The sequence below is a fragment of the Lithobates pipiens genome, unplaced genomic scaffold (assembly GCF_037356315.1).
Source record: "Lithobates pipiens isolate NorthernLeopardFrog02 unplaced genomic scaffold, aLitPip1_a1.2 Scaffold_25, whole genome shotgun sequence".
Taxonomy (NCBI): Eukaryota; Metazoa; Chordata; class Amphibia; order Anura; family Ranidae; genus Lithobates; species Lithobates pipiens.
In genome coordinates, this window is record NW_027507787.1 from 168,917,119 (window position 1) to 168,931,787 (window position 14,669).

The window sequence follows — 14,669 nt, forward strand, 5'->3', positions numbered from 1 at the left end:
CAGCGATTTTTATCGTGACTGCGACATTTTGGAGGACACATCAGACATTTTTGACACATTTTTGGGACCATTGTCATTTATACAGCAATCCGTGCTATACAAATGCACGGATTCCTGTGGAAATTACACTGGCAGCGAAGGGGTTAACCAGGGGGTGGCAGTGTAGGGGTTAAGTGTTCCTAGGGGCATGTTACTAACTGGTGGAGATGGAGCAGAGGTCAGTGTCACTTGTTGCTAGGCAGAACGGGGAGATGCCGTTGTAAACTGGTATCCCCGTGGCGATCGAGTCCGCGGGACCCGCGACTGGACTCACGGGGGTCCCGACCGGCACGCGAGCATGCCATATAGAAATGTACGTACCTGTACGCCAATATGCCTGCCCGTGCCATTCTGCCGAAGTACATCGGCGTGCGCCAGTCGGGAAGTGGTTAACAGTGTAAATCTGCTGTCCCCTCAAAATAACTCAACACGCAGCCATTAATATCTAAACCGCTGGCAACAAAAGTGAGTACCCTAAGTGAAAATGTCCAAATTGGGCCCAATTAGTAATTTTCCCTCCCCGGTGTCATGTAACTCGTTAGTGTTACAAGGTCTCAGGTGTGAATGGGGATCAAGGTGTGTTAAATTTGGTGTTATCGCTCTCACTCTCTCATACTGGTCACTGGAAGTTCAACATCTCATGGCAAAGAACTCTGAGGATCTGAAAAAAAGAATTGTTGCTCTACATAAAGATGGCCTAGGCTATAAGAAGATTGGTTGCCAAGACCCTGAAACTGAGCTGCAGCATGGTAGCCAAGACCATACAGCGGTTTAACAGGACAGGTTCCACTGAGAACAGACATCACCATGGTCTACCAAAGAAGTTGAGTGCACGTGCTCAGCATCATATCCAGAGGTTGTCTTTGGGAAATAGACATACGAGTTCTGCCAGCATTGCTGCAGAGGTTGAAGGGGTTGGGGGTCAGCCTGTCAGTTCTCAGACCATACGCTGCACACTGCATTAAATTGGTCTGCATGGCTGTCATCCCAGAAGGAAGTCTCTTCTAAAGATGATGCACAAGAAAGCCTGCAAACAGTTTGCTGATGACAAGTAGACTAAGGGCATGGATTACTGGAACCATGTCCTGTGGTCTGATGAGAACAAGATAAACTTATATGATTCAGATGGTGTCAAGCGTGTGTGGTGACAACCAGGTGAGGAGTACAAAGACAATTGTGTCTTGCCTACAGTCAAGCATGGTGGTGGGAGTGTCATGGTCTGGGGCTGCATGAGTGCTGCCGGCACTGGGGAGCTACAGTTCATTGAGGGAACCATGAATGCCAACATGTACTGTGACATACTGAAGCCAAGCATGATCCCCTCCCTTTGGAGACTGGGCCGCAAGGCAGTATTCCAACATGATGACAACCCCAAACACACCTCCAAGACGACCACTGCCTTGTTAAAGAAGCTGAGGGTAAAGGTGATGGACTGGCCAAGCATGTCTCCAGGCCTAAACCCTATTGAGCATTTGTGGGGCATCCTCAAATGGAAGGTGGAGGAGCGCCAAGGTCTCTAAAATCCACCAGCTCTATGATGTCGTCATGGAGGAGTGGAAGAGGACTCCAGTGGAAACCTGTGAAGTTCTGGTGAACTCCATGCCCAAGAAGGTTAAGGCAGTGCTGGAAAATAATGGTGGCCACACAAAATATTGACACTTTGGACCCAATTTGGACATTTTCACTTAGGGGCGTACTCACTTTTGTTGCCACCAGTTTAGACATTAATGGCTGTGTGTTGAGTTATTTTGAGGGGACAGCAAGTTTACACTGTTATACAAGCTGTACACTCACTACTTTACATTGTAGCAAAGTGTCATTTCTTCAGTGTTGTCACATGAAAAGATATAATAAAATAAATAAAATATTTACAAAAATGTAAGTGATGTGCTCACTTTTGTGAGATACTATATATCTATATATACATATCTCTCTCTATCTCTCTCTCTCTCTATATATATATATATATATATACACACACACATACACTGTATATGGTAATTGGCCAAGGGCTGTCACATGGGGGTAGAAAGAGTCCCTAACCCTGCAAAAGCTCTGACTGGGGCAACTCAGAACGTATAGTAAAGCAAAGGGTAGGTAAGGTTGTGCAGCTGGGGGGGGGGGGGGGGGCATTATAGCCACCTTGTTGCTCCGTGCCAAGGATATAAATAAAAAATAATGTGACAAGTTGCCAGCCCGAAAGTGCGTGTGAATACTTAAAAATCAAATATGAAAAAGGGGGGGGCACTAAGAACTATATAATATTGCAACTAGTAGTACCCACTTCTTGTATTATTAAATCATTTTAAAAATGTAATAAAATCACCAAAATATTGCTAAAAAGCGAACATATACTCCCACGATTATGTATAATCAATGCATACATCAATATATAGATAGTGTGACTAAATAGTGACAAGAAATCTCCTGTGAAAGATCAATCCTTAGATCAGCCCTTTATATATAAACAATATCACCAAGTTATGTTGCAGGAAAAATTGTTAACATTTTTGGCTTGTCCTTCACCATGACCTGTGTATACACCCGGTGTGCTCATGAACCATTATGCAGGTTCACTTACTTAGTGGAGCAGGGGTTGGATGGATCACAAGAGTCTGTGTGTTTCTATATACTACCTGTTGGCTTATAATATTATTATTATTATTATTATTATTATTATTGCTTATTTGTTATTTATCCACTAAATTTCTCTCTTATTTTTTAATGTTTTATACCAATATAATGCTGCGCTATCCAAATGTAATCATACGGTAGCTGCACTAAATCATAATATTACTGGTTGCAGATAAATAGTGGTGGTGAGATATTCTATTCCTATATAAAAAAATCTAGTGAATATAATAATGCAATCTTATGCGATTATAAGTTGCGATCATGAACAATTAAAAATTGCAATCCTATGCGATCCTTCCAATGACAACCTGTATAGCATACACCCCTCTATATATACATGTAGCATTTGCGTGTTATTTTTTACTGACTATGCAAAGGTATGACACGGCCTTTTCACTCACCCCAGCAGTCCTGAGCCTGTAGGTTTGCTCCATTCTCAACCAGTAGTTTGACAATGTCAGCGTTTCCCACACAAGCAGCAAAACTTAAAATATGCTCACCTGCAGAGAAAAAGAAGCCACATATTAACACATGTTGTTTCAGACAGATGACAATCTTAGATCAGTAGGCACATGACGGCAAAAATGGAAAGGTTGGGTAGGCAGAGGCATAAATAGAACCTTCAGGCCCCTGGTGCAAACAACCATGAAGGGCCCCCCCCTGACCGCCGGGCAACTGTGTATGGTAGCCAATCATCTTCTAACTTCAGCTTGTTCAATTAGGCTGGGTTCACATTAATGTGATTGCAAACATTGTATGCGATTCGCACTGCATTCCCATGCACATCACATGCGATGTCTGTGTGGTACGAATTCAGCCATACAGTTTGTATGGCTGAAATCGTATCGCATTTGCACCAAAAATACTTATTTATTACTTATTATTACTTATATATATTTTTGGTGGAACCAGCAACATGGAACCAATAATTGTTGTGGCTGTCTGTGAGGGAGGTCATGCTAACCAACACTATAATGCCACGTACACACGATCGGAATTCCGGACAGAAAAAGACAGATGAGAGCTTTTCATCGGAAAATGCGACCGTGTGTATGCTCCATCGGAATTTAGCTGTCCGAATTTCCGCCAGCCAAAAATTGATAGCATGTTCTCAATTTTCCCAATGGAAAAACTTTCTATCGGAAATTCCAATCGTGAGCACGCAATTCCGACACGCCAAAAATCACGCATGCTCAGATTCAACTACGAGACGGAAGCTATTGGCTACTGGCTATTGAACTTGCTTTTCTAGTCCCGTCGTACGTGTTGTACGTCACTGTGTTCTAAATGATCGGAATTTGGTGTGACCGCGTATAGGCAAGACAGCTTGAGCAGAATTCCGTCAGGAAAACCAGCAGAGCTTTTTCCGATGAGAATTCCGATTGTGGGAGAATTCTGTTAACTGACTATCAATGTATGTGGCATTTTTCGCACTGCCACCCAGTAGGGATGAGCCCCGGTTCAGTTCGCACCAGAAACTTCGAACGGACCTAAAATTAGTATGAACTTTAGAACCCTATTAAAGTCTATGGGACTTGAACGTTCAAAATCAAAAGTGCTAATTTTAAAGGCTAATATGCAAGATATGCAACAGACAACACCAGCAATAAGGGGTATCTTCAGGTGTATACTGTGCTGGAGGCACACAACATCCACTTTAACTCCTGCAGATGCCTGTATTAGAGAACACCAGCAACAAAGGTTAGATACAGGTGTATATTGTGCTGTGCTGGAGGCACACATCACCCACTAACTCCTGCAGATGCCTGTATTAGAGAACACCAGCAACAAAGGGTAGATACAGGTGTATACTGTGCTGGAGGCCTGAGAAAAGAACACACTGTCCCTGCCTATCTTGCTCTTTCCCTGCATGCTGGAACACACTACACAAGGCAGCCGCACTGGCAGTCTGATATAGTGTGGGGCGTGTACTAAACCCCCTGAGCTATAATTGGCCACAGGCATCCTGCCTGTGGCCAATTATGGCTCTCCTCGCTGCCGGCGCTGTGATTGGCCAATCATGAGGGGGTCACAGTGCATGCTTGGCCAATCATGAGCCACCAATGCATTGCGATGGAGTAGTGCATTGTGGGCCATTCGTGCCACACGAATTTGGTGTGAAAGGTCCACAAACTTCTGAATTTGCCGAACATGCATTTGAGTCGAACACCGAGCTCATCCCTACCACCCAGGGTTCTTCGAGACCTGAAAATGATTTCAAGCACTCCTCTGGGATTAGAAGGTTGAGGTTGTACATACTGCTATACACTCTTAAAACACTTTTAGCAAACTTTGCAAAAAAATATGAATACATAAAATTGATTCTCGGTTCACACATACACTCACCAGACACTTTATTAGGTACACCTTGGTAGCACTGGATTGGACCTCTTTTTGCCTTCAGAACTGCCTTTATTCTTCATGGCATAGATTCAACAAGGCATTGAAAACATTCCTCAGAGATTTTGGTCCATAGTGACATGATAGCATCACACAGTTGCTGCAGATTTGTCGGCTGTACATCCATGATGCTAATCTTTCATTCCACCACATCCCAAAGTTCCTTTATTGGATTGAGATCTGGTGACTGTGGAGGCCATTGGAGTACAGTGACCTCATTGTCATGTTCAAGAAACCAGTGGTGAGATGATTTGAGCTTTGTGACATGGTGCATTATCCTGCTGGAAGGAGCCATCAGAAGATGGGTACACTGTAGTCATAAAGGGATGGACATGGTCAGCAACAATACTCAGGTAGGCCGTGACATTTAAACAATGATCAATTAATTGGTACTAAGGGGCCCAAAGTGTGCCAAGAAAATATCACCAACACCATTACACCACCACCACCAGCCTGGACCATTGATACAAGGCAGGATGGATCCATGCTTTCATGTCATTTATGCCAAATTCTGACCCCACCATCTGAATGTCGCAGCTGAAATTCAGACTCATCAGACCAAGCAACATTTTTACAATCTTCTGTTGTCCAATTTTGGTGAGCATGTGCGAATTGTAGCCTCAATTTCCTGTTCTTAGGTGATAGGAGTGGCACCAGGTGTGGTCTTCTTCTGCTGCAGCCCATCTGCTTCAAGGTTTGATGTGTTGTGTGTTCCAAGATGGTATTCTGCATTCCTTGGCTGTAACGAGTGGTTATTTGAGTAATGCCGCATACGCACGACCGGTTTTCCCATCAGAATAAACTCCGAAGGTTTTTCCGACAGAGTTCCGCTGAAACTGTCGTGCGTACACACGATCACACCAAAGTCCAATCGTTAAGAACGTGGTGACATACGACACGTACGTCGGGACTAGAAAAAGGAAGTTCAATAGTCAGTAGCCAATAGCTTCCGTCTCGTACTTGCTTCAGAACATGTGTAGTTTTTGGTCCATTGGAACAGCATACAGACAAAAGTTTTTCCTGATAGGAATTGGTTCCATCAGAAAAATGTAAAACATGTTCTATTTCTAGATGTGTCAGAATTTTCGTTAAAAAAAAGTCAGATGACCATACACACGATCGGAATATACAATGAATTTTTCTGTCTGACATTCCGCTCGTGTGTATTAAGTTGCATTACTGTTGCCATCATCCTCTCAAACCAGTCTGCCCATACTCCTCTGACCTCAACAAGGCACGCAACTCCACACAACTGCCGCTCACTGGATATTTTCTCTTTTTTTGGGCCATTCTCCGTAAACCCAAGGGATGGTTGTGCATGAAAATCCCAGTAGATCAGCAAATACTCAGACCACCCCGTCTGGCACCAACAACCGTGCCACGTTCAGAGTCACTTAAATCCCCTTTCTTCCCCATTCTGATGCTCAGTTTAAACTTCAGCAAGTCATCTTCACCACATCTAGATGCCTAAATGCACTGATTTGCTGCCATGTGATTGGCAGAATAGCAATTTGTGTTTTTAAGCAATTGAACAGGTGTACCTAATAAAGTGGCCGGTGAGTGTACTGTATTTCACAGTTCATGTCCTCCAGCTTGTTGGTACCAGGTCTCACCTGCAAAGATCGAGACTGGACCTGCCAGCTATAGATATATTGATAAATGGCTGCAGAGTATTGGTTAGTATCTGTATGACATTTTTGCTATACCGAAATAGAAGAGGCCTTTTGGTTTCCTAATGAAGAAGCTGCCGGTAGCCCTTGGAGAGGACACATCCGCTCCTCGTTGTATCAGCATATTCACCAAGTTCATGTTCTGATTGACAGTGGCAATATGCAGCGCTGTCTGTCCTTTTGGGAGAGAAAAACAAAAATCAACAAAAACTCTTCATTGCTAAAAAGACGTTAAGAGGAGCTGGGAATTCAACACTTATTTATTCGGAAGGATGGAGAAACCAAATCTATTCAATTGGGTTGCCAATACTGAGTACTTGCACAAGTACTTGTGAAAATGCTCTGATACCTGAAACGTATACCTTTGGGGTGCAATTTGAGCCCATACAAAATGAATGGGCTCAAATCACACTGCAAAGAATTACACGTGATTCGAACATGAATGAGGTGTTCGAATCACATGCGCTTTCCCCCACCGCTCCTGTGTGAAACAAGGCTTGTCATAGTGACTTCAGCCCAAGGTTCACAGAGGAGCGGTGCAGGAAACTGCATGCAATTCGAACAGGAATTGTACCACATCGCTGTTCAAGTCGCATGCAAATATTTGCAGAGCAGTTCAAGCCAAATAATGTTGTATGGGCTCCCATTGCACCACAAAGGTATAGGTAATCGGTATCGGCGAGTACTTAAGCACCTGTACTCGTACTCACCGATAAAGAACTGTGTCGGTGCAACCCTACTGTTCAATAAGCTGACTTTCTCATATAAAACAATGCCCCCCTCTGGTGAGAACCTATAAAGTTCAAAGCATAAATTATACAACATGAGCACCAAAGGAGTCCAAAGTGCTTGAATTGTTCATAATACGATCATGTAAAACTTCCAGTGCGTTTCGGGGGCCAACAACACTTCATCAGGGCTTAACACTTATGGCTAAAGGGTAGATGTAGAGGGGCACTGGATGCGGATCTTCATAAGTTATCAAAATGTTTACAATTACTCATTCATTACTCATCATTATCTAAACCCAATTGGCCTGTATTCAGCAGCTTACCACAAAAACGGGGATCCTCCAGGAGAGGACATTCTCCTGAGTTGAGTAATCCAAGTGTAATAGGTCAAAGAGAGCTTCAAATGAGAAAAACATTAGGATTCCAAAGTCTTTTTTGTTCAGCTGGTTACAACAAGCAGGAAAAGGACAGCCAACGTGTTTCAGGGGCCACACGATCCCCCTCCATCAGGGCTGGGTGAAATGGCAGAATATTAATCACTTGTCGACTGTATACTGTACATATACGTCAGCAAAGTGGCTCCCCTGTGCAGAATCACGTACCTGAACATGGTTCTGCAGTTCCAGGTCTGGGGTGCAACACCGGTAACCCGCTCCCGCTGTTACTGGACACAGCGGGAGCCAAGCAGCGGGTCCAGTGGACATAATGTCCACGGGGACCCAACGACTGTTCGGTAGACAAATGCCTATGTAAACAAGGCAGATCGCCATTCTGTGAGAAGGGAAGGCTGTGATCCTGTGTTTCTGCTAAGCAGGAACAGAGATTTTTGTCTTCCCACAGTACAAACAGCTCCCCACACAGTTAATAAGCACTCCCTAGGAACACATTTAACCCTTTGATTGTCCCTGATGTTAACCCCTTCCCAGCCAGTGTCATAAGTACAGTGATAGTGCATATTTGTCCGATTTGTCCACCGCAATATACAAGTCACTGATCACCGCCATTGCTAGTAAAAGAAAATTTTAAAAATGCCATAAATCTATCCCATAGTTTGTAAACGCTATAACTTTTGGGTAAACCAATCAATATACACTTATTGGGATTTTTTTACCAAAAATATGCCGCAGAATACATATTGGCCTAAACTGATGAAGAAATTAGATTTTTTACATTTTTTTATTCGATATGTTTTATAGAATGTAGGAAATGTAGGAAAGAATGTAGGAAACATTGTCTCTTTTTCAAAATTGTCAGTCTTTTTTTGTTTATAGTGCAAAAAATAAAAACTCCAGAGATGATCAAATACCACCAAAAGAAAGCTTTATGTATGGGGAAAAAAGGGACATCAATTGTATTTTAGTAGAGCGTCACATGACTGTGCAATTGTCAGTTAAAGTAATGCAGTGCCGTATAGCAAATAATTGCCTGATCATGAAAGGGGGTAAACCTTCCGAAGGGCAAGTGGTTAAATGGACTCAACAATACTTCTAAGCAGATTGATCTGCAGGCACAGGATGATATCAACCACAGTCAGGGCTGGTGTTCATAGCAAGGGCCCTCCTTACTTACATTTGATGCTCTCTTTGACCTATAAAACCTATGACTGACACACTCTACATATACATATTCCATATACAAGGAAAATAAAGATCTATATGCCTATTTACAGTCATGGCCAAAAATATTGGCCCCTCTGCATTTGTCAGATAATGCATTTGTCCACTACGCACAGAAATTTGGAGAAAGTGGAGAAACAAAAATCCAAATCTGACACATTCCACGCAAAACTCCAAAAATGGACTAAACAAAATTATTGGCACCCTCAATTTAATATTTTTTAGCACATGCCTTGGAAAACTGAAATCAGTTACTTCCTGAAACCATTAATGAGTTTCTTACACCTCTCTATTGGATTTTTGGATCACTATTCTTTCGCCAATTGCTCCGGTTCTCTCAGATTGGAAGGGTTCCTTTTCCCAACTGCTGTTTTGAGATTTCTCCACATGGGCTCTATGGGATTTAGATCTGGATGCAATGCCCTCAGTTCAGTAATCTCCAGTGCTTTGTCTTAAACCATTTCTGGGTGCTTTTTGATGTGTTCTTTGGGTCATTGTCCTGCTGAAAGGACCCATGACCTCTGACAGTGGCCCGAATTTCTGAAACTGGGCCCAAAATTGCAACCCAGAATTCTTTGGTAGCCTTCATATTTCATATTGCCATGCACACAGCCAAGACATCCAGTACCTGAAGCAGAAAAGCGACCCCAAAACATCCACCATGTTTGACAGTAGGGACTGTATTCTTTTCTTTAATGGCCTAATTTATTTTTCTAAAAAGCGTAGAGTGATGGGCTTTACCAAAAAGCTGTGATTTTGTTCCGTCTGTCCACAGCACATTCTCCCACAAAGATTTTGGTTTCCTCAGGTCAGTTTTGGCAAACTCTTTGATCAATTTGTCTCTTTTGTCCAGGGAGATTAGCTACAGTGCCATGGGCTGTAAACTTCTTGACGGTTTTGCACACAGTGGACACAGGAACAGTAAGCCCTTGTACACACAGTCGGACATTCCGACAACCAAATCCGTCTGATTTTGTCCGAAACTGTTGCATACACACAGTCGGACAAAGTTGTCACAAAATCTGATCGTATTTAACGTGATGACGTTATTTCGTTAGGACGGGACTACGTTCAGGCTAGTAGCCAATAGCTTTGGTCTAGGAATTTGATCTGAGCATGCGTGGCACTTTGTCCGATTGGAATTCTCTACACATGATCGGACAAAGTCCGATCGGATCATGTTGTTGGAAACAGTCCGATGGAGCCAACACACTGTATGATTATCCGACAACACGGCCCTATCGGACATTGTCCATTGGAATATCCGACCGTGTGTACAATGGCTTAGATGTCTGGAGATGTCTGGAGTCTTGTAACGTTAAGATTGTCCATGCTTTTCCACTACTTTTGTTCTCAAATCCTCAGACAATTCTTTGCTGCTCTTTCTCTTCTCCATATTCCGTGTGGCACACAGAGATAAACAGAAAGTTTGAGTAAAATTTTCACCATTTTAACTGGCTGCCGGTGTGATTTCTATATTGTCAGCGCCTGTTAATTGATAGGGGTGAGTTTGATTAAAAATGACAGGAGCATCACAAACTTGGAATGCAATTATTTCTTACAATTTTGAGAAGGTGTCAATAAATTTGTCCAGTCCATTTTTGTTGGAGTTTTATGTGGAATGTATCAGATTTGGCATTTTATTTCTCCACTTTTTTTGTGTCATACCAATACATCAAAAGAAATAAACATGAGAATACCTAAACATTTGTAATTGCAACAATTTTCTGGGTGAAGTGGTGCATTATCTGACAGAAAGTCAGGGGTGCCATTATTTTTGGCCATGCCTCTATTTTCCTGGCCGTTCTAAGCCTTTTTACAGTTCACAGAGTCCTAATGAAGGGAGAATGATGTTGGCCCCCGAAATGTGTGTGGGGTAGGGGAGATCATATGATGAAACTCTTCATCTTTTTTTTTTTTATATACTTTTGGTGTCATGCCTTATGTACACACGAGCGGATTTTCCGTCGGAAAAAAACTTGATGTTTTGAATTCTGCTCAAGCTTGGCTTGCATATACACGGTCACACAAAATTTCTATGAACTTTCAACAGTCAAGAATGCGGTGATGTACAACACTACGACAAGCCAAGAAAATTAAGTTCAATGCTTCCCAGTATGCGTCGAATTGTTTCTGAGCATGTGTAGGAATTTTGTGCATCGGAATTTGCACAGACTATCGGAATTTCGGATCTGAGATTTTTTCCGACCGGAAAATAGAGAGCATGCTCTCAATCTGTTGCTGGCGGGAATTCCGCCAGCAAAAGTTCGATGGAGCATACAAACGGTCGGAATTTCCAACCAAAAGCTCTCATCGGACTTTTGCTGGTGGAATTTCCGATCGTGTGTACGGGGCATTACTGTATACATTTTTTTTTATTTTGTGTTTTATTTTTTATTTTGTGCCAACTAAAGCAGCTCACATGGCAGATGGACAACAATGTTGTTAATTGACAAGCAGTGCCAGAGGATCTCCATGTAAAAAAACTATGCAACAGAAAACTATTTAAATTAAGACATGATAACAAACATACTGAAAAATTGATTTTCTGGTCAAATGCAGTTTAAAAACTTGTCTATAAGTTGCTCCAGATAGTGCAGCTAATGCTGTACTCCCACCCCTACCTACAACAGTGCTAACATCTTGTCTTCTCCCCCATCTACACCTTGCCTTTCACAAAATGTTGCCCATGATGAAGCTGTAGCCATGCATACTGACCTTGGTAGAGCTCAGAGGTCATGGGGAGGTTCAGAAGATATGGAGCCTCGTTTAGTAGGATCTCAGCTGCTTCCAGGTTGTCATGTAGTGTTGCCATATGAAGAGCTGTTTCTCCTAGTGCCCCTAATAAAGACAAAGTGCATTGCAGTAAAAGGAGATAAATATTAGTGAACAACTGTAGAATTTGATAAAAATTTAGTTTCTACAGGGTGTCCCAAAAGTCTTCATACAGAGGAAAATTTAACAAACTCATATTTTTATATGAAAAAAGCTGACGCTTTAATGCCGCGTACACACGACCGGACTTTTACATCAAAGGTCCGACGGAACAATTCTGGCAGACCATTCGATCGTATGTGGGCTGCAGCGGACTTTTGATTTGCAAAAATCTGTCAGACTTTAGAAATGGAACATGTTTCATATTTTTCCGCCGGAACTCCGCCGCACCCAGTTCCTACCGAGAAATCCACTCGTGTGTATGCTAGTCCGACGGACAAAAACCAACGCGAGAGCAGCTATTGGCTACTGGCTATGAACTTCCTTATTCTAGTCCGGTCGTACGTCATCACGTTCGAATCCGTCGGACTTTGGTGTGATTGTGTGTGGCCAAGTCCGTTCATTCGGAAAGTCCGTCAGAACTCTGTCAGAACTCCGCCGAAAGTCCGTCGAACCTAGTCCCTCGAAAAGTCCGGTCGTGTGTACGCGGCATAAGAGTTCCTTTCACTGGAACTTAGGGGCCAAGCCCAACCCCTAAAAAACAACTCCACACCATAATCCCCTCTTTACCAAATTATTTGGACCAGTCTACAAAGCAAGGTCCATAAAGACATGGATGAGTGAGTTTGGAGTGGAGGAACTTAACTGGCCTGCACAGAGTCCTGTTGCTGGTCACCGGTTGTCAGCGGGCTGGCCGGTGATTAAAGCTTGTTTTTTTCCTTGGATCTATCATTGGGTTTGTTTATATCATATGTAGCCTTCCTATGCTGCTCACTGTAAAGGCCAGTTATAGGTGGGGGGCGGTGGACACCTTTTTTGTTGTAGTATTACTGTTATACTGGTCAGGCAACGCACTGACACCTTTGCAGCCATTGTGCGATTTGCTGGGTGTTCAGTTTGCTCCTGTACCGTTAAGAAGGGGTGGCTCCCTTCAGTCCACCTGACCTCCATCTATGCATCAGGATGCATGTGCTTCCACGGTGGAGTCTCTCAAAAGTTGGAGATAGGACCACAGATACCAGGGTGCCTTGACGAGGCTCTGTGGCTTACGCATGCATTTGCAAATGTGTGCAGACTAAATCCCTGTTTTAACGCATACTGTTAGTTAGGTTGAGTCGGTTGTCAGCGGGCTGGCTGGTGAGTAAAGCTTGTTTTTTTCCTTGCATCTATCCTTGGGATTGATTATATTATAGGCACAGAGTCCTGACCTCAACCCAATAGAACACCTTTGGGATGAATTAGAGTGGAGACTGCGAGCCAGGGCTTCTCATTTAACATCAGTGTATATACAGAATCTCACAAAAGTGAATACACCCCTCACATTTTTGTAAATATTTTATTATCTTTTTATGTGACAACACTAAAGAAATGATACGTTGCTGCAATGTAAAGTAGTGAGTGTACAGCTTGTATAACAGTGTAAACTTGCTGTCCCCTCAAAATAACTCAACACACAGCAATTAACCACTTGCCGCCCGCCCTATAGGGAATTGACATGGCAGGGGTGGCAAAGTGGTTGCATAATCCTGATTGGACGTCATATGACGTGATCAGGATTATGAGCCGCTGCGCACCCCCAGGGGCGCGCATCGCGGCGATCGTTGTTGCGGGGTGTCAGTCTGACACCCGGCAACTACGATCTCGGTAAAGAGTCTCCGACGGAGACTCTTTACCACGTGATCAGTCGTGTCCAATCACGGCTGATCACAGTGTAAATGGGAAGAGCCGGTGATCGGCTTTTCCTCACTCGCGTCTGTCAGACGCGAGTAGAGGAGAGCCGATCGGCTGCTCCTCTGACAGGGGGGGTCTGTGCTGATCGATTATCAGCACAGCCCCCCCCCCCCCCGAGGATGCCCACACTGGACCACCAGGGACGCCACCAGACCACCAGGGTAAAGGTAATCCTCCCTAGACCACCAGGGATGCCAGTCAGCACAATGGATGCCAATCAGTGCCCATAATGGATGCCAATCAGTGCCCACAATGGGCATCACTGATTGGCATGCATTATTGTTTGGCACAGATTGGCATCCATTAGTACAGTATAACACCAATGCCGCCTATGAGTGCCCACCTGTGCCGCCTATGAGTGCCCACCTGTGCCACCTATCAGTGCCCACCTGTGCCACCTATCAGTGCCCACCCATGCCCATCTGTGCCGCCTATCCATGCCCATCTGTGCCGCCTATCCATGCCCATCTGTGCCGCCCATCCATGCCAATCCGTGCCAGCTATCAGTGCCAATTTGTGCCACCTATCAGTGTCCATCCGTGTCGCCCATCCGTGTCGCCCATCAGTGCTGCCTATCAGTGCCACATATCAGTGTCCATCAATGCCACCTCATCAGTGCCACTTCATTGGTGCCACATCATTGGTGCCCATCAGTGCCGCCTTATCAGTGCCCATCAGTGTAGCCCCATCAGTGCCCATCAGTGAAGGAGAAAACGTACTTATTTACAAAGTTTTGAAACTGAAACAAAAAAAAACATTTTTTTTTCAAAATTTTCGGTATTTTTTTATTTGTTTAGCAAAAAATAAAAACCGCAGAGGTGATCAAATACCACCAAAAGAAAGCTCTATTTGTGGGAAAAAAATGATAAAAATTTCATTTGGGTACAGTGTAGCATGACCGCGCAATTGTCATT

At 43.5% G+C, this 14,669-nt stretch overlaps 1 protein-coding gene across 1 annotated transcript in view; it reads right to left on the reverse strand.

Annotated features, from left to right (window-relative positions):
* Positions 1-14,669, reverse strand: part of LOC143930647 (transient receptor potential cation channel subfamily V member 6-like) — a 95,921-nt gene that overhangs the window by 56,811 nt on the left and 24,441 nt on the right. The window contains exons 4-6 of the mRNA XM_077455141.1: positions 11,809-11,931; positions 6,780-6,920; positions 3,075-3,173 (exon numbers count right to left, since the gene is read on the reverse strand). Of these exons, the coding sequence (XP_077311267.1) occupies positions 3,075-3,173; positions 6,780-6,920; positions 11,809-11,931 (363 nt within the window). The remainder of the gene's footprint in view (positions 1-3,074; positions 3,174-6,779; positions 6,921-11,808; positions 11,932-14,669) is intronic.